The 20,317-nt window shown below is 40.3% G+C and overlaps 1 protein-coding gene across 14 annotated transcripts in view; it reads left to right on the top strand.

The window, feature by feature from the left end:
- The first annotated feature begins 337 nt into the window (after nucleotides 1-337).
- MLLT10 (MLLT10 histone lysine methyltransferase DOT1L cofactor) overlaps nucleotides 338-20,317 on the top strand; it is a 240,939-nt gene continuing 220,959 nt past the window's right edge. For 6 of the 14 annotated variants that reach the window (XM_081133059.1, XM_081133056.1, XM_081133061.1 and 3 more), the window contains exons 1-3: nucleotides 9,849-10,341; nucleotides 10,478-10,637; nucleotides 13,734-13,813. In XM_081133059.1, the coding sequence (XP_080989185.1) occupies nucleotides 10,478-10,637; nucleotides 13,734-13,813 (240 nt within the window). In that variant the 5' untranslated portion in view covers nucleotides 9,849-10,341. Of the gene's footprint in view, nucleotides 465-9,848; nucleotides 10,342-10,477; nucleotides 10,638-13,733; nucleotides 13,814-20,317 lie in introns of those variants that run through there. The other 8 variants (XM_081133066.1, XM_081133062.1, XM_081133067.1 and 5 more) reach the window with 6 other exon arrangements.

Below are 20,317 nucleotides of genomic sequence, written 5' to 3'. Positions count from 1 at the left end.
TTCAGTTAAATGCCCATACAGACCTGTCTTTTTACTGTCTATGTAGGGCGATGCTAAAAATAAACTTAGGAAAAACTTCCCTCGAAGAAATATCTAATATTTCTTAGTAAATTCTATTTGGTGATTGTGGTACAAAAACACAGTGGTAAAAAATGTCAGGGTATTTACAAGTTTGCTGGGTAGTCGCAGGCCCCTTTCCTATTGAAAGTTTAGAGCTCCAATACCCTCAATTCTACAGGCAGAATTAGGATGGACTTAGAGGGTCCTAAACGTGACCGATTCACTAAGGCGGGGGGCTACAGCTTGCAGCAACGTGCTCGGCAACTTAATCCTACGCTAAAAGAGGGCAGAGAGCGAAAAAGCATGAAATACAAACTCTCCTGACATCCGTAGTTACTTTCAAGGTGGATTGTGTATTTAAGGCTGATGGGAACGTCTGTTTTTTGGAGCAAAAAGAAGAGAAGGTAAGTGTTTGTCCTTGTAGTCACCAGTTCCTAGAGAAACAATGAAAGAACAAAGGGAACCACTTCTCCATCTGAACATTTTCTGTCTCTCCCTCCGTTTCAAGCCAAAAAGCTTGCGAGGGGATTCGCTTTACTCTACCTTAAGTAGTTGTTGCTAGGCTTGTCGAACCGGGAATGAGAAAAAAGTTGAGCGGCATTGTAAATACAGACTAAATAACAATAATAAAGGCTCGCGGTGGAGACTCTCCACGGCGCCGTCGGCAGCAACTTAGAGCAGAAGTTGCTAGATGCATGAAGGCAAAGCCCGAGAAATAGCCTTTACATTCCAGATTTCGAACTCAGGTATTGAAATCACCTTTCTTGCTGTCTGGAAAGCTTTCTGCGCACAAAACGTGTAGGGGCTGTCTATGGGAAGAGATCGGTGTACTATTTAGGTCGAAAACAATGTACAGTGTTGCTATCTGGGAAAGAATTTTTGAAAAGGAAAGGGGATTCAAGTCTCGAGGCTACTTTTCGCCGAGAGAGGAAATGGCAGCGGTGGCTGGGTAAGAAGAGGGATTCGTATTCAAATGTATTTGCTTTTGGGGTACGGTGGTTATTGGAAAGTCTGCTTTTGTGGGTCTGCGTGGCTGAATGAGTAAGTGACCGAGTGCCCATGGATCGGTGTGTGTGGGGAGCCCCCCAAACCGGCCAGCACGTGAAACACATTTAACAGCCCCCCAAGCGACGACCAACCCCCCTCCCCCAAACCCGTATATTACCTGCCCAGTTACAGTGTGACACATGTTTATGTTTATAGTCCTGGTTTGTAGTAGTGTCAAGAGCCGCAGCGAGAGAAGGAGGAGAGAGGAGAGGGAGGAGTAAATGCAACCACCCCCACTTGTTGTTAAAGCAAATTTACTGCGTTATTGCGAGCCGGTACGGGGGGCTGGGAAGTGAGTTGATAGGAAGGGGAGACTCGGGCTGTGTGTCGGCGGTGGCAGGGGGTGGGGTTAGGAGATCCGGGACGGAGCTGCTCTCTCCGCCGGCTCAGGAAAAGCAGCTCGGTCCGTAGGGGAGCATGCCGGCACGCTGGAAAACAAAAAGGTTCCTCCTGCTCGCTGCGTTCACGTGGGGGGCGGGGGGGCTCCGCACTCGGGGCTCCAGGGCCCTGACCTCTGACCTCCGCTCCTCTCCCCGCTCGCCTGGTGCCGCGCCGCCACTTTTTACCCAGGATGCCTCGCGCGGGCCGCGCTCGTGCGGAGCTCGAGTCCTTCCTAATCCTTCAGGCCCCGATTTCATCCCCTCCCCCCCGCCGCCAGCCCCGCGGGAGGATTCTCCGACGGGGAACCCCCGCCCCACCCCCGCCCCCGCCTCCACCCCGAGAGCCCCGGCCCTCGCGGCCGCTGAGAGGCCGGTGCAGCCGCGAGCGCAGAGCCCGCTTCCCCACACCGGCCGGCCCGCGGGGGAGGAGACAGCGGAGGGGGGCCGGCCGCCCAGCCCCCTGGCCCGGCCGAGGCCCGGACCTGTTGACTGCTATTGGTCCGCCCGGTCGCGCGCCTTCTCCCAGCCCGCGGCGGCCCCAGTCCTTCCGCAGACACCAGGGGAGGAAAGCAGGATGGCTGCTCTCTCCGCCTCCCTGCAACTTTATTTTTTTTCTTGGGGATAGAGGAGGCAAAGTAATCTCCGCTGCCCCGTCCTGGCTCATCCAGTCACGCGCGGGTCCACCGCCCTCCCGGCCCCGCTATTTACGTCTCCTCTCTCCCCCAGACGCGCTTTTCCGCTCGCAGCCCTCGGGCCCTCGGAGCCCCGTCCCGCCGCCCCAGCCCGAGCGGCCGGGGCCGGCGAGTCGCGCCGCCTTTCTTCCCTAGAAGCGCCCTCGTCCACCTTCCACTTCTTCCTCGTCCCAGGAGGCGTTAGAGGAAACCTCTGCTTTGCTGCTGCTGCGGGACCCAGTCTCTGCCCTCTCGTCAAAATGCATTTGATGGAGAGTTTAAAACAACAGTATTTAAATAAAAAGAGAGGGGAGAGTTCTTTTGGCAGTTCAGAGGACATCAGGGTGTTAAATTAAAAAAAAACAACACGAGATGTACTTGAAGTTAAAGGTTTTATTCGATTTGCTGTTACTTCTAGATTTGGGGTTTCCTGAGGAATATTTTTCGGTGGGAAATGGCTAATTATAATTAAGGTTGAAGTAAGACACCTCAACCACTTCCGAAAATAAAAGGGAGATTGAAAAAAATATACGAACGAAATAGCGGGAAGGAGGCTGCCGCGGGAGCCGGAGCGGCGCAAGGCGGCGCGGCGCGTCCGAGTCCGAGGAGAGAGGGCCGGCGGGAGGGGAAGGCGGCGCGCTGGGGGCCGGACGCCGCGGGCTGGCGAGCGCAGGAACGCGGGCGGGAGGGCCGCGGGGGGCGGGGCAGGGCGCGCGGCCCGGGCGCGGAGGAAGCGGGAGCCGGGCGCCCCTCGCCCGGCCGCCCCCATTGTTCCGCCCTCGCGCCGCTGTTGGCCCGCCGCGCCCTTCCCGAGGGAGGGGGGTCCTGCGGCCCAGCTCGGCCCCCCCCCCCCGCCCCGAACTCCGAGGACCTGGCCCGGCCGGGTCGCCGCGGCAACTCTTAGCACACCCGGCCGGCGAGGGGTTCCCGACTCCAGAGGTCTTAGGAGGCTTTCCCAGGGGCCGCTAAAGTGGCGGAGGCTGGGCCAGCCTGCAACGCACGCATTCTAGAGGCAAAACAGCCTACTTGTGCTTAGAAAGTGCTAACTGGATGGAGACACAAATGTGGGCTTCTTTTCTTCTGGATCAGGAGAGTTAGAGCAGATTCGACCATCTTTTAAATATCTTTAAATGTATGGATTCGGGGTTAAAGGAGTTCGGAAAGCACGTTCCTCAGTCTCTATTTGTTATTATTCAGCTCTTTGTTGTGTGTATGAAGTCTAATTTTAAAAGAGCTGAGCCACCCCCAACAAAAACAGGCTTGATTTCTTAACGTGAAATGCATTTTCAAAGTAACAGAGAAATTCAAAAGGGAAAAACGTGTCATTTGATTTTAAACCCTGTTTTGGAACAAATAATTGCAAGCCACGTACGGAACTCTTTTCCTTTGTGAGGCATGTGGAAAAAGTATTTCAGGCAAATGTCACAGTTTTTAAAAAATGAAGATTTCCAACAAGTGCTCACGGGTCTTGAAGACAAGACCAAAGTCATTGTGCATGAAAACTCATGAAGAAATAATTTCAATCCTTTTGCCCAAACCTTACTAGGGCAAGGGAGTAATTTACGCATAGATTTATAATAGACTTTACGGAAATTCCACGTAAAATACCCATTACTAGTCTGTGTATGCAGCACTGTTTCCCAAGGTGGATTTTTAAAAACCAATTAGAATTGATCTCTAATGGAATATTATATTTACACGTCATCATGAAAACATAATTTGACAAGAGTTTTGAATTACAAGGAAGAAGTTAACAGATGATGTTCATAAACAGCGTCTGTTTGCAGAGTACCCTTAAGAGTTAGTTGGAGATAGTGGTGGTTGTGATTTTACATTTGAAATACTATGGAAGTGGTTTGCATTTTAACACTTTTATTTTGCGGATCTTCTTCGTAAACTTGCATTTCCTCATGGAAATCATTCAATTATTTTGAGGTACAGGGAGAAATTCTTGTATAAGAAATCATTTGCGGTCTAACTATGGAAAGGTTTGAACAGAAAAAAATTGGTGTGGAAATTAAGTATTCTCAATCTGTTCATTTCTTACACACTCATCCTCCCATAGTCCCCCCTCCCTAACTACTTGGATTCAATTTACATTTTTTATTTTTAAGTCTGAATATTTAGAATAGCTTTATAAGCTTATTTGCTAGGTAGTTGATTGTAGGTGTATCTTTTTACACCTTTTAGTGTTTCAGGTATTTTTTTGGGTTTCATTTAAAGTTAAACAAAATGTTACAAGTCATGATATACTTGTGAGAAAAACAACAAATGGGTGGGAAATAGGACATGAATGGGTTTGGGGATGGAGAGGAACTTATGTAGTATTCCTGGTCAGTGTTTGAAATAATTTCTTTAATTTTGTCATTATATTGTCCACTTTTGCTAGCACCAATGATCATTGCTTTTTTAATTGGGGTAAAGTGGTACCATATAAAAATTACATACATTCTAGGTCTTATGCACCATAGTAAAGTAAGACTGACAAAAAAGTGATTGGAGGCTTGTGTCTTTAATTCGCCAGGAATGTTAAGCTTCATAAGATTTACCCTGTGGGCCCAATAGGTCCTTGACACTGTTACTGTACAATTTCAAGAGGTAAATATACACCTTATAGTTTAAAAAAAATCTAAGATGTACTAGGCAAACCGTTTATTAATTGAAGGAATAAAAAATGAATTTGTCAACCTCATTCTTTCTGGGACACAATGCAGTTAATTAACATATTCTTGGGCTTGTATCTGGATTTGGTAAGCAGTGGCCCCTTTCAGAGGGGAAAACATTTAAATCTTAAAAAGCGACCCCTTTTTTCTTTTTCCTGTGGGTCCAAATAGTATTTAGCAACTCAGTTTAATAGTTTCTTCTTCTTCCACTTCTTCTTCTACTTCTTCTTTTTTTGTTTGTTTGTTTTTGGTGCAAGATATGTTTCATTTACTTTCAAGGTTCTCTTTCATTTCAGAACCTGATTTTCCTCTTTTCCATGTCCAGAATCTTTTCACTTAGATAACCTTATTATATCCTATAAACAGACACCTATAAATGTCACTTTAATCATAACAGGAATGCAAATCTTTGGTGTCAGAAAAAAAAAAAGGGAATATGGACCTTACATTTCTGCTCTTACATTGTATTGAAAATATTCGGAAAAGTCAAAGTGTAACACTTTTAAGTATTGTTGCATCCTGGAAGAAAACAATAGTCCAAGTCTGAAATGTTACTGAGCTTTATGTAATGCCTAGACAATCTAAAGGCATCTTTTAGATATTATTTTTCTACTGGTAATCACATAGTGTTTTACCCAAAAATGTCAACAAAGCCAATATATATCAATTTTATAGCAACAGAGTAACTCTGACGCCAAACACAAGATTAACCAAACCAGATCCTTTAAAGTAAAATTAGGCAATGAGTCTTAAAAAGTTTTAGAATTTAGATTAAACACAATTTAAATTTCAGAATTACCTCACTAAACTTTTCTATAATTAAAGATATCTAACAATATTAATCATGATTGATTCTAAGTTAGAGTTTGCTTTTTAAGAAAATGATGACATTTACATGAAAAGGTGGGTAACATTTGAGGGCTATTTAAATACATTTCTAAATGACCTGGTAAATAAAAACTCTTCACCTATATTAATTTCAACTACTGAAAATATTAAAAGAAACCTATTTATCTGAAAATTTCTGCTAATCATTACTTAGAAATTTTAGTTCAATTGTACATATAAAATAAAGTCTTGCTTTATTCTGAAAAATAAAGCTCAGTTGCAATAACCTTTTAAACACCAATATTGTACATCAATGAATATTTATTATGGGTCTACTTGGCATAAGACACTTGCTAGGTGGTATGGTGAGTAAAAATATCACCTAATAAGATTAACACATCTTCATTGAATGGAATTTCCCAAAAGCCATTAACAAAATATCAATTGAAAACAATGGAAATGAATACCTTTTAATGAAATTTCTGATAGTACTCTATAATATAGGTGTCATGTGTAGGTCTGTATCTATAAAAACACAGTATTTGCTTATGGTGAGACAAATAACAAATGTAGAGGAAGAAATACCTCTGTTTTAATCATACGAGCATAAATATATGTCTGATGATAAACTTTTCACATAAAAGGTAAGAAATCTTGGGTACCCAATAAGCAAAACAAAATTTTATTCAGAGCGTACTTCATGTAAAAGAGGATATATCTGAAAGTTTGTACAGATGATAAGAAATTGCCTTTTTTGCGTTTTTCATCTAATTTATTTAGAAACAAGATTATAGTTTCTGATGAGGTTTAGTAGATGAATGAATTCTAATAATTGCTATTTATTTATTTATTATTTATTTATTTATTTATTTATTTATTTATTTATTTATTTATAACTTTAGTATCAGAGCCAATATGGAATTTTAAACACTGTGGAAGTCAAGAACCTGAGTTAAGGAAAGTGAATCTAGTCTTAACATTACAGAACATTATAGAAATATACCTCAATGGATATATACACTAAATATAATATGCACAAACAGAAGGCAAATAAACATTTAATTAAAAAAAATGAGCAATACTAACCTATAAGTCAAATTTGGGTTTAAGTATTTCTTTCATAATATCAATTTATATAAATAAGGAAAAGCAAATCCAAAAATTTGGTGCCTAGGTTCAGGAATAAAGAAAGTGAAAAGAAAAAAATAACAAGAAGATATAACAAGAATTATAAGATATATACCAATAGAGCAAAAAAATAACAGTTTCCCATTATAGTAGGGCTAGAGGTTACATCATAAAATACTTGGAGTTTTTTTGTGGTTTACCTCAGATAAATAGAGAACTAGATGAGCCAGTATGAGTTAACTGCTGTTATGTGAAGAAGAATACTGGAGAAAACAGGCTTTTGTTTTATTCTACAGGTACTAGATACACTTTTTCAAAATATATTTTGAGAATGTAGAATCAAATTTAAAGGGTAACATCTTTTTAAGATTGAAATTGTCCTTTTCTGTGAAATTATTCTATAAATCCCATGGACTATTTTAAAAATATTACCATGTATTTTTAAAAACTTATTTGAACTTTAACAATTGTGGCAATTTAATTATAAAGTTTTAAATCCATTCTGAGGTATGAGAATTAGCATACTTAGCCAATTGTCATATATATGTATGTGTATGTATATCACACAAAGGATAAATATAACTTGATCACTGCTCTATTTCCTGTATCCAAAACAGTGCCTGGTTCACAGTAAATGTTCAATAAATGTTTACTGAATAAATGAATAACCATATACCTGCACTATTTTATAATAGCTGTTATTCTTTCTTTTCACTTAATATTTGATAGAAATATATTAAAGCCCTGGCCAGTGTGGCTCGGTGGATAGAGTGTCGGCCAGTGCACCAAAGGGTTGCAGGTTTGATCTTGGCCCTAGGGTGCAGGAGGCAACAAATTGATGTGTCTCTCTCACATCTATGTTTCTCTCTCTCCCCTCCCCCCCCATTCTCTGTAAAAGTCAATGGAAAAAATATCCTTGGGTGAGGATTAATAAAAATATATATTAAATATTACACTTCTGATATATAAAGTAAAAGTTTTCTAAGTTAAAATTAGAATAATCCATTTATATCCATTATGATTTTTCTTTTTTATAACTCAACATTTAATATGTTAAATATCAGTTTTAAGTAATTTGGCTTATTTTGTCAACATTTATATATACATCTTTTGATAATGTTTCTGCATCAGATGCTATTATTTATACGTAAGCCTGTTCTTATGAAGTAGTGTATTTTCTCTATTTTTCTAAATTTCAAAGTCTCTTACAAATGATGACTTTGTTTTGATTTGGAAATAGCAAGTGTTTACCTACATTTCTTTTATTAAGTGTTACAGAATAGGGTAAAGCACCCATCCTTCTTTACATATAAATTAATTCTATCACAAGAACTAAGCTCTAATGCACTAAAAACAAAATGAATGTATTTTTAAATAATTTAGTTCATTAAAGTTTGACTGCAGTGTTTGAGAAGGGAAATTTCACATTGATTTTAACTTAGAGTTAACTCTTCATTAGGAGTCTGAACCTGAGCAGGAATTGGATGTAAAGTTGGTATCCTTTGTAAAAGGGTAAAGATAAAATACACAGTTAAGATACATAAAACAATAGTTTTCTCTGAAGGCATTTATAAATATCAATGACACTTTAAAGACATAATTATTATATGTGCAGAAATTTATTAATTGTTGCCATGGCCCCCAAAAGAATTTGCATTTTCTAAGCGTGTAATCTTGTAGTCACATTTCCTAACTGCACTATTAGAGCTAAAATTGAATTCTCATTTTTTGTGTGTCTCTTTAGTGTACATATTTTCCTTATCTTAAACTTTTAGATTTCCATTACTATAGGTTTCTCACTTAGTTTTAGAATGTTTGAATAAATTTGATAATATATACTTACATGGTATTAAATCTATTATTTTTAAATAGATTTCTAGCAATTAGTTTGAAATGCTACCATTATTTTTCTTCATTAGAACATCTGGAATGGAATGCTTTTAAAGCTTAAACCATTATCTTTTAGTGGCTATCCAGAGCTTGGTTTCCTTCATCCTTTAGCATTGTGTAACTCCATTTTCCAGATCTTTACTTTCTATTGCTAATTCCTGATAAACAACCATTTTGTATCTGCAAGGTATTAATTAAAGCCATGAATTTACCTTGTAACTATGCTTGTCATTTAAACAAAGTATCTACGTTCCTATTTCATGCTAAACTTTTACAATTAGACACTTTTGTCTAAAAATCAATATTAGGCTTACAAGGATACATAGGGGATAGGGCAACAGTGGAAGATTTTACAGCTCGAAACTCCTCAGTATCCAGCTAATTAATCTATTCAGACAGGCCTAATTCATTTTCTATTTGTATGTGAGGAGTGAGCCCCCCGTCTTTCTACCACTTAAATGAATTAAAAAAAAAAAAGATCTTAAATTTTCAACAGTTAAATTTGGAGTACAGAGCCAGATCAGAGAAATCCTCACTCCAAATTGGACTCCAGTTTCATGGTGTTAAATTATCGCTTGATGACTGACTAGGAGAGCATGGGTTCCTTCATCTTTTAGTATCATATAACTGTATTTTCCAGATTATCACATTATATTGATAATTCCTGATTAACAAGCATTTGTACTCCTACACGGCAAGCCGAGGGTAGCTTTGGTGTTCTCTGAGTATAACCCTAGCCAGGCTTTTGACCTCCAGTCTGTAATGCACTTCCATTTGTCACTGGGACCAACGTGGTATGTAAATGGGCGGCAGATCTGGTGGCACTTCCACTGGCTGAACTTTGGGTCGAGTCCAGGGGATGGGAATTGAATGGGTGGAGAGGCTGCGGCAGCACAGTGTATAGTACGGCCAACTACCTACAGGAAGCCAGGCTTCAAGGAAGCGGCATGCTTGCCCAAGCCTAGTCAGTCAAGGCCAGTTCTCCAGGAAAAGGCCAGCAGGTAGATTCTCAGTGCACCGAGATGCCCCCGGGAAGCCCCTCTCACCAGACGCCCTCTTTCCCAGCCCTCAGCAACCTCCTTCCCTCCCGGAGGCCTCTTCCCGGCGAGCACACGCCGCCCGCGAGACCCGCGCCGCCGCGGACTGCCCCAACGTCCCCGCCCCCGCGTGCGCGCCCCCGAGTCCTCCTGTTGGCGTGTTCCGGCCTCGGCGCGCCGCCGGCTCCAATCACTCCCAACCTCCAGCACACCTCGGCGGCGGCGAGCGGCGCCGGGGAGGGGAAGGCGCCGGGAGGTAGGCGCTGCCAGCCGTACGCGGCGACGCGCACGCAGGCCTCGCCTCTCCCGGCTCTTCTCTCTCACGTCGGCCGCAGGGCGGGCGCGCACGCTAAGTGACGCTCGGAGGAGGAAGCGCAGTCCCCCGTCCCCTCCCTCGCCGCCCCAGGCCCAGCGGGAGCCCCCCAGTGCGCCTGTGCGGAGGCCTACTTGATTATGTGTGCCCTCTCCGGGCTCCAGCGCTAGCCGCCGGGTGGAGGTGGGGAGGGAAGAAGACGAGGAGGAGGAGGAGGCGGCGGAGGAGGCGGAGGAGGCGGTGGAGGGGAGGTGGGGGGGTGTCAGCAAGGACATGGCTCCTGACTCCTGTGCGGAACGTGAGTGACTGAGCGGCAAAGCCCGAGTGAGCGAGCGGCCGAGCGGCGGGCGGGGGCCGGGAGCGCCGGGAGGGAGCGGGAGCGCGGGTGGCTGGCTGTGCAGCGGGGAAGCACTAACTGGCTTGCATGTGTTTTTTAATGGTCCCCCCAACTCCCTCTTAGATGGTCTCTAGCGACCGGCCCGTGTCACTGGAGGACGAGGTCTCCCATAGTATGAAGGAGATGATTGGAGGCTGTTGCGTTTGCTCAGACGAGAGAGGCTGGGCCGAGAACCCGCTGGTTTATTGCGACGGGCACGGCTGCAGCGTCGCGGTGCATCAAGGTAAACACCCAACCGCCCGCCCGGCCGAACCCGGCCTACTCCCAACCGTCACGGCTTCCCCTACCTAGGCAGCAACTGCCAGTTGCCTGCTGCCCCTCCCCCGCCCCGCCCCATTCCGCCGCCCGGGATTTGACTCCGAGGGTCCGCGGCTGGGAGCACGGGGTGTGGGCTCTGCATGTGGGAGAAAGTGCGTGTGGCCTGGACTGTCATGTGATTTGGTGCTCATTCTCTCAAGTGTCATTTGGCCCCCACTTGCGCCCGGAGCCGTGGGTCTGGAGACTTTCCGAGGCCGTGGTTGGAGGAGAAGGGGGTGCGGGGCTGTGGGGGGTGGTGGTGGTGCAGTGCGGGGGGCAGGGCTTGCGCCCCTCGGTAGTGTTACCTTGGCTGTGGGTGTGGGTTTGGGCACGTGTAGACCCCTCCCCCTTCATGCCTGCTCCGGTCTGCCGCAGTGTGTCTGGGGACTTCCTGTGGCATGGAATCAGCCTCGGAACGCCACTCATTGCTCTGGGGCGTGGGGGAGGGGGACAAGGGGTTGCCTTGCTGCTTTAGATTAGGAAGGAGGGGGGCGCCCGCTGCTGCACCCCAAGCTTTCTGGCAGAGACTCTGCTGCTTGGGACTGGGAGCTTCCAGCGGAGAAGACGGCGGAAGGTCGCCGCCGCAGTTGTGCTGCTGCAGGAGTGGCTTGGCTGAACTGGCCTGGACTGCTGAATGAGGCTGTTCAGTGGCCGCATTAGGCCACTTTCTCAGCCTACTGAGTGAAGAGAAGAGGTGGTGGTACCACCAGTGATTTGGGAGCATCTTAGTTTATTTCTGGGTGTTCCCACTGGGTGAGTTTTTTGGATATACAAAAAGCCGAGGAAACTAATAAGACAGTTCTCTGGACATTGACATTTCATGTGGTAAAGAATTGAGGCTAAATCTAGGTACTTTTTCGGTGGCTCTTGTACTCTCCCTATTATTCTCCAATACGCCTCATTCCCATTTCAGGATCTAGCATGGAGTGATGGATGTGTGGGACTAAAGTGCATTCTTTAGAGTGGAATCTCAGAACTGGAGACTGGGAAGGGAGACTTAGGAGGTAGTGAATTAACCTAAGAATGCAGTTATTCCCATTTTCTTTTTTTTTTTTTTTAAGAGTTTAAGAGTTTTTTTTAAAATGTATCTTTATTGATTTCAGAGAGAGGAAGGGAGAGGGAAGGGAGAGAGAGAGAGAGAAACATCAATGATGAGAGAGTCATTGATCCGCTGCAGCCTGCAACCGGGGCATGTGCCCTGACTGAGAATCGAACCCCAATCTCCTGGATCCTAGGTCCACGCTCAACCGCCGAGCCACGCCCAGCTGGGCCCCGTTTTCTTTTAACGAATAGCAAAGTTGCACAGCTTCCTTTAAGGAGTAAAATGTCAAAACTAGATACTGATTTTGAGAACTTAGAAAACTGGTATATAGTAATTGCATTCCAGCGTTTATTGGCATTTATGGAGGTATTTCTTATGAATTGGATGATAAATTGTCAGGTGTTTTGTTTTTTTTTGTTTTTTTTGTTAATCCTCACCTGAGGATATCTTTTCCATTGCTTTTCTGAGACAGTAGAAGGGAGGGAAGGAAGAAGAGAGAAACATGGATATGAGAGAGACATGGATTGGTTGCCTCCTGCAGGCCCAGGTGACGGGGAGCTAATCTGCAACAGATGCACTGCCCCTGACATTTCCCTGTGCAGGCCAGTGCTCTAGCCACTGAACAACAGGGGCCAGGACAATTAACAGGTTTTGATAAGTAATCTCATCTCAATATAGAGGATGTTCATTTAAGTCATAAAATTTTTTCTAAAGTTAAAATTTTATTCTCTACAAGTACTACATGAGTGTTTTTGGACACTCCTGTAGTGTTTCTTGGCTGATAGGATGTTTTCACTCTGACATTTACAATTTTTATTTTTATTTTTTAAAAAGTATGTCTTTATTGATTTCAGAGAGGGGAAGAGAGAGATAGAAACATCAATGATGAGAGTAAGTTGGCTGCCTTCTGCAGGCCCCCTATTGGGGATTGAGCCTGCAACCCCGGCATGTGCCCTGACCTGGTATCCATCTTGGATCCTAGGTGGATGCTCAACCGCTGAGCCACTCCAGCCGGGCTGACATTTACAATTTTTAAAAGGGATTAGGAGTTTAGCTTTTGGAGATTTAAAAATTTGTGCTGATTTTATATTCTTTAAGTGATTTCCAATATTTAAGATATTTTCAAGTTTCCTTCGAGCATGCTCATACAAGAATGTCAATTGGATATTAGTGTTTTTAGGTTTTGGGAAAGATTTCAATTTTGAGATAATTAAATATTAAACAATTAGAAAAAAACAACTAGACTTAGATATGTGATATATATTAATATTACTTGTTGGAACATTCACGTATATTTAGAAATGTGCACTTCTTAGAAATAACAGCTTTATTGAGATGTGACTCACACACCATACAATTCACCCGTTTAAAGTGTACAATTCATGGATGTTGTGTATTTTCACAGAGTTTTGCAGCCACTACCACAATCAATTTTAGAACATTGTCACCACCCTAACAAGAAACCTTGTACTCCCCATTTCTACTCCTTAGACAACAACTAATCTACTTTCTGTCTCTATAGATTTGCCTATTCTGGAAGTGTTTCACTTTTACATTTCATTTTCTTTTTTGCAATATCTCATGCTCATTTTGAAAGGTGATTTGGAAATATTTTCATTAGACATACCTAAAATACTTTTAAACTGCAGGATATTGGAATGAATTAATGAATTTCTGAATTAGTTTATGTAAAAAATGTAATGTGTTAAATTTTATCTAATATTCTTCCCATTATGAAAGAATAAATAATTAAAATTGTAATGTTTATGCTTAAGTGAAATAACGAGACTGGCATTTTTAACATTTTTATTATGTCATGTAATTTCTAGTAGGTAATATATGTGTTAAATATAAATATAAAATGTTTTAATTCTCTACAAACAGGTTTACATTAATAGTTTGAGAGGTAATTGAAAGGGTATTTGATTTTCCATAATTCTTTATTCTTAACATAATTTAAAATATTTTATTTCCCAACAGCTTGCTATGGCATTGTTCAAGTACCCACTGGACCATGGTTTTGCAGGAAGTGTGAATCTCAGGAGAGAGCAGCCAGAGTGGTAAGGACTGTTTATGAAAAACATTAAAATACTTCACTGAGTAGCTTAGGATGCTCCATACTCGTGTTTCAGTTTGAAGGGTTGTCAGTCTTTTGTTCAAATATTGAATATGGGGCAAACATTGACTTACAGTTTTAAACCAATTTTATAAAATCTGAAAAAGATATTGAACAACATAAGTATACATTGATGGATACTTTAAGCAGATAAAATATAAAGTTGTATTTGGATTTATAAGCCCTACCTACTGGTTTGAAGGTTAAATTGGATAATCATAGTTAGAATATGACAGTAGGACATAAGGAAGTTATACTGATAATTCTGCCAAGTTCTTTTTAATGAATAAAAAACACAAGAATTTAGCAATTCATATTCTTTTTACTATGTCTGCGCATGTATAGTTTAATTTTGAATGCTCAGTATTTTCAGACATTCAGTCCCTTTGGCAAAGCAACATAAAGATCTTCGTTTTTTTACTTAGCTGGCTACCTTCTTTCTGAACACTTTGTAAACCTCTTATAAAAATGAGGGAGGAATATTTATTCTTTATGGCTAAAAGCATTTTTCCAGTTGAACTTCTGGGTCTATCAGGGAGAAATAGATTTACTCTTAATCATATAAAAGCATTACCATTTGCAGTGTTATAGCTCCTTCCTTTTGGTGTTGACTAGAGAATCTGACAGAAGGTGGAAAAAAAAAATTCAACTTCTCTACGTGTATAGTAGAAGTGGAATCTTATTTTTGCCTGATCAAATGGCTGAGTAGCCTATTTAGGTTTGTGAAATTCAGAGCAATATTCTATTGATGTTTTGTGTGAGTGCGAAAATGCACTGTAGCAGAATTATAGCCATTGTTCTAATGTTACCATAATGGGAATTAACAAATGGAGGGTGAAGTCAATCATAAGAATTTTAAAACTTGATGTGGTAGCATATATAGGTATACTCTTCTATTTTTTTGCCTCTTTGTAGCATGTTATGATTTGGGGTTGAGCCACTAATCAAAGGAAGTTACGCTTTAATTTATTGGTAAACAATGACAGTTAAGGTGAGGCTCTTCCAGAGGTGTCACAATAGATTCATGGCCAGAGGAAGATTAGAAAATAGGAAAGGTGATATCAGCAGAGGGAGAGTAAAGGTGTGAACGGGAGTGGTAAAACAGCAGCATTATTTGCCTCAGGTTCCACCTGTTGCCTGTTTTTATTCCTTTATCCTCTCTTAAGGGCATGGTCAAGATACTAAGGTGAATAAGTTATCATAAAAATTATGTTGGTTGATGCGTTTTTGTTTTAAAAAATTTTATTTATTGATTTTGGGGGGGGAGAGAGAAAAGAGGGAAGGATGGAGGGAGGGAGGGAAAGAGAAAGAGAGAGAAAGAAGGAAACATTGATCTGGTTGTTCCACTTATTTATGCATTCATTGGTTGATTTTTGTATGTGCGCTGACCCGGGATTGAACCTGTAACCTATGTGTATCCGGACGATGCTCTGACCAACTGAGCTACCTGGCCAGGGCTGAAGGATGCATTTTATTTCAGCTTTATTTGATGAGATATGGGGGCAGTTAAAGGTATTAAAGAAGAGGCACGACCTCCTCTAAATTCCTGTAGTGTACAGTTGCAAAAGTTAGGGTCCTTGTAAGAAACAAAAACTTATTCCAAGCTAAAATAAGTCAAGAAAGGGCATTTTATTATAAGGATAAAGGAGCTAAGAACCAGAACATGGAAGTGTATGCATGACCTAGAAAGGGAATTGAATTAGTCTTCATCTTATTTCTGCTGTTCTCTATGTCTGTTTCATTCTTTCTGCAGATTTTCTCTGCTGCTTTCTACAACAATAGTTAATTTTTTTGACTGTTTACTATCCGTCAGATACTGTGCTAACTGTTCTATATAAATTATCTCCTTTAATCATCCTATTAAATTTGTGAGGTAGATATTCTGTTATTCTCATTTTATGGATAACGACAGCATAGTTTTAAGAGCAGTACATATCTAGTTGGAGTCTGGGCTTTGAATAATCTTCCAATTACCATGTTATATGTTGCCTCCTGTGGTGAAAGATGGCCATACTTCAGCTCCTAATATTTTCTACGTTCTGTATCAAGAGTTTAAATCTCAGTCTGAATCTCATGATCCTTTGGAAAAACCCCCAAAAACTTCCGGCTTGGCTTGGTTGAGGTGCCTATATCACGAGTTGGCCATGGCGAGACAATACGGTTGAGTGGTTCAGACACACAGATCTCTGTGGTTTTGGGATAGCTCACTTCTCACAGAAAGTGGAATTATGAACTGGTGGCACCTTGACAGATATTACAGAGTAAAAAATCCAGAATAATGAAACAGTATTTTCAGACAAGTAGTTTGGTGGCAATAGGATGGATTATTTTTTTAATCCTTACCCGAGGATATTTTTTCTATTGCTTTTTAGAGAGAGTAGAAGGGAGAGAGAGAGAAAAAAACATCGATGTGAGAGAGACACATCGATTGGTTGCCTCCTGCATGTGCCCCAACTTGGGCTGGGGATCAAGCCTGCAACCAAGGTATGTGCCCTTGGCTGGAATAGAATCCGAGACCTTTCAGTTTTCAGGCTGACACTCTAACCACTGAGCCAACTGGCTAAGGCTAGAATGCATTTGAAAGGGGAAGTTAGAAACGTAAAGACTAGGATACTATTAGTATAAATATGTAAGAGTAGAAAGAAAGGGAGTAGAAAGGAAGGAAGGGAGAATTTTGATAAAATGACAAATGGATGTTGGGTAAAGGAAAGGGAATAATCAAAGATCTTGAAATGTCAAAGTTGATCACTGGGGGAATGGTGATATTGATAGTAATAGAGTAATAGTAATAGAGGAAGGAGAGCAAAATTGAAGAGTAAGAAAATTTTTGTTTTGGGCACATTGGTTTTGATGCTGCTAGGATTTTTCATTGGAAATTTATGATTAAAATAATGGAGTCAGGTTAAAGTTAGAGCTACATAGAAGGAAGACTGGGAACTAAATTACTATTTTTTTGTTAGAGAAAAGGAAAGTAAAGACAGGACTGTGGTGAATACTCACATGTGGGAGACTAAGAGAACAGGATACCAAGGATGGATAATGAACTGTCAGGAAGGGAGAGTCTGCAGCTACAATAGCAACACAGACAGTTGGTTTTTCAGGAAAGAATAGTTGATAGTGACATTGCTGCCAAGGATGCTGGACTAAGAAAAGTTCTTGAGACAGCAATTATAGTTCCCTGGTTTGGGCAGAATGCTAGTTATAGGACATTGTAGAATTAGATTGAATTTTGAACAAGTAAGGAAAGAGGAAATAAAAGTAGAGTTGAAGGAAAGTTTGGTTGGTTTTTAAGGGAAGCTCTTTATAGATAGACATTCATTGTTTAGGGAAAGCACTTGAATTGCTTTATATACGCCAAGTATGAATATGTATTTTTGCTGAAAATTTTTTATTGCCCTTACACAGTTTACTGGTTATTATCATAGTGTTTAGGGGTTAAAATACTTACTGATGACTATTTTTGTATTTAATGTGTATTTGTCATTCTTAATTACCACAGGTTGAAGAGATTTACTAGAAATTTTATCTACTAATATAATTTCAGTCTGATACAGAGATATTTCAATCTGATACAGGATATTTTATATTTTAAATATTCTACTTTGAAAACATGTTGAGAATGGATTGTGCAAAAAAATAAAGTGGCCAAAAACCAATTAAGAATTTGCTACTTAGATATTGCTATTCTAGCTCTAAATGAAAGACTATTCCTTTCCTACTGGGGGTGAGCTGTAATTCCTTTCTACTATTCTGCCTCTTTTTATTGCAGTTCTTCCTGGTTTCTTACATTGTTAGGGAGAAACTGCTGGATGGAATCAAAAGTAAAGGTTTTAGGATTGATCTAGGGTTTTCCTATTTTTTAAAAAAATTTTTGCTTAATGAAGCTTTGTAATCACTATAAATCTATAAAACTATATGAATTATGTACTTAATGATATTAATTATATTTATATTTAATTTCAATAAAATTATATTAATGTACATTTAATTATTACAAATAGTTCTGAACAATATAGAACATAAAATGAATACATATGTATTCCCCACGCAGAATGAACAAATGTTACTTCTTCATATTTGCTTCAAACCTTCCCTTCTACTTAAAACAAATAATAAAAGATTAAGTTGAAGTACTTTCTGTACTCTCCTCAGTCTGAGTCCACCATTATCCTTCAGTGTCTACCCTTGTATATAGATTTTTTCTTCCCAATTTTACTGAGATACAGTTGGCATATAACATTATATTAGTTTAAGGTCTACAACATAATAATATATTGTATCAAAATGACTACCACAATAAGCTTAGTTAACATTCATTATTCACCTCACATAGTTGCAGATATTTTTCCCATTGATGAGAACTAAGATTTGCTACTGTTAGCAGACTTTCAAATATACAACACTGTATTGTTAATTATAGTTATCATATTGTACCTTATATCACCAGGACTTGACTTAAAACCAGGCGTTTTTACCTTTTGACTACCTTCACCCATTTTCCCCACCTGCCACATGCTGCCTCTGGCAACCGCCAGTCTGTTCTCTGTTTCTATGAGTTTGGTTTCTTTAGATTCCACAAATAAGTGAGATCATACAGCTTTGTCTTTCTCTGTTTGACTTGTTTCACTTAGCATAATGCCTTCAAGATACATCTGTGTTGAAGCAGGATTGTCTCCTTTTTTATGGCCGAATAATATTCCTTTGTATGTATATACCAAATCTGTGTTCTAATACAGTACATGCATATATCCATAAACACCATCCAGTATTGTATTATTTTACAGGAATGGCATTCCATACTGTATATGTGTTCTTCAACTTATAGTTACATTGATACATAACTGACTAGCTCATTCTTTTTATCTGCTTTTTAGTATTCTGTCACAGACTATACCATAATTTAATTCCCTTATTGATTTTCATTTAGGTTTCCAGTTTTTCACAAATAGTGCTGCAATGAACATTCTTATAAATACAGTGAAGCTTGATATTTTAAAGATACAGTCTGAAAATCTGTATTAATTGGCAAGTTTAATTTGTTTACATTTATAGTAATGACTGATACATTTGGGTTTATTTCTAAAATTTTTTTTACCTATTTACCATACTGTTTTCCTCCCTTTTTTCATGTCATCTAAGTGAATATTCTTTATTCCTTTAAAAAAAAAATCCTGTTCTGATATGAAGGTTATTCTATTTTTAGTGTTTGCTTTTAAAATACTAAAGTTTAATGTTCATACTTTATATTTTTCTAAAATTAATTTCTGTACTCCTTTTGAACAAAGCCCAGGACCTTAGGATCACTTTTATTCCCTCTCTATCTTTTCCTTGCAATAGCTGTGATTGTTGTCTGTTTTTTACTTCCACCTTATTATTTTACTTTTTTTGTTAATCCTCATCTGAGGATATTTTTTCCATTGATTTTTAGAGAGAGTGGAAGGGAGGGATGGAGAGAGAGAAACATTGATGTGAGAGAGACACATCAATTTGTTGCCTCTGTCATGCACCCTGACCTGGGCCAGGGAACGTACCCACAACCCAGGTATGAGGCTGTGACCCTTCCATGCTTGGCCTGATGCTCTTCCACTGAGCCACATTGGCCAGGGTCCACCTTATTTTTAATCTCCCAAATTAGTAGTTGTGTTTTTTTAAATAATCATCTATAATTTAGACTTAACATTACTGAGATTTTTGCCTAACCCAGTTCTCTTGCTGCTTTAGGCTCATTTTGAAAAGTTTTGTTTTTTTTCCGGGGTCTGTGGCTAGTAAGTAGTAAGCAAGCTATATTAGTCTTTTTATGTCTAAAAGTATCATTATTTTATGCTCTGGTGTGCTACTTTGAATTCTAGGGTAATAGTTGTTTTCCTATAACTAAGGTTTTATTCTAGCTTGTTTTCTGGTATCTGTGAGAATAGGAAATATGTTGGTAGTTTGTTTATCCTGCTTGAGAGTTGATCTGCTTTTTCATTCTGAGGATTGAATGTTTTTCTTCCATTTTGGAAAATTTTCTGCTCTATATTTTCAAATATCACCTTCCCATTATATTTTCTTTTCCTGAAACTGTTACTTACGTGTATGCTTGGGATTCCTGTTTTTTCTTTTTTTAATTTTTTAAATTTTTAAAACTTTTTAATGTTTTGTTATTTTTATTGTTGAGACCATTACACATGTCCCCTTTTTAACCCTATAGATCCCCTCCACCCCACATCCATCCCACCCCCAGGCCCTCCCCACACCAATGTCCATGTCCATGGGCTATGCCCATAAACATACAGGTCCCTGATTAATCTCTCCCCACCCACACCCCCCCCCCCCCTTCCCTCTGAGATCTCTCAGTTTGTTCCATGCTTCTATGTCTCTGGATCCATTTTGTTCATCAGTTTATTTTGTTTATTATATTCCACATATAAGTGAGATCATGTGGTACTTGTCTTTCTCTGACTGGCTT

The sequence above is a fragment of the Miniopterus schreibersii genome (assembly GCF_964146895.1).
Source record: "Miniopterus schreibersii genome assembly, chromosome: 1".
In the NCBI taxonomy this organism is placed as follows: domain Eukaryota; kingdom Metazoa; phylum Chordata; class Mammalia; order Chiroptera; family Miniopteridae; genus Miniopterus; species Miniopterus schreibersii.
Note: the sequence above shows the minus strand (reverse complement) of the source record. Positions and strands in the feature narration are given on the sequence as shown.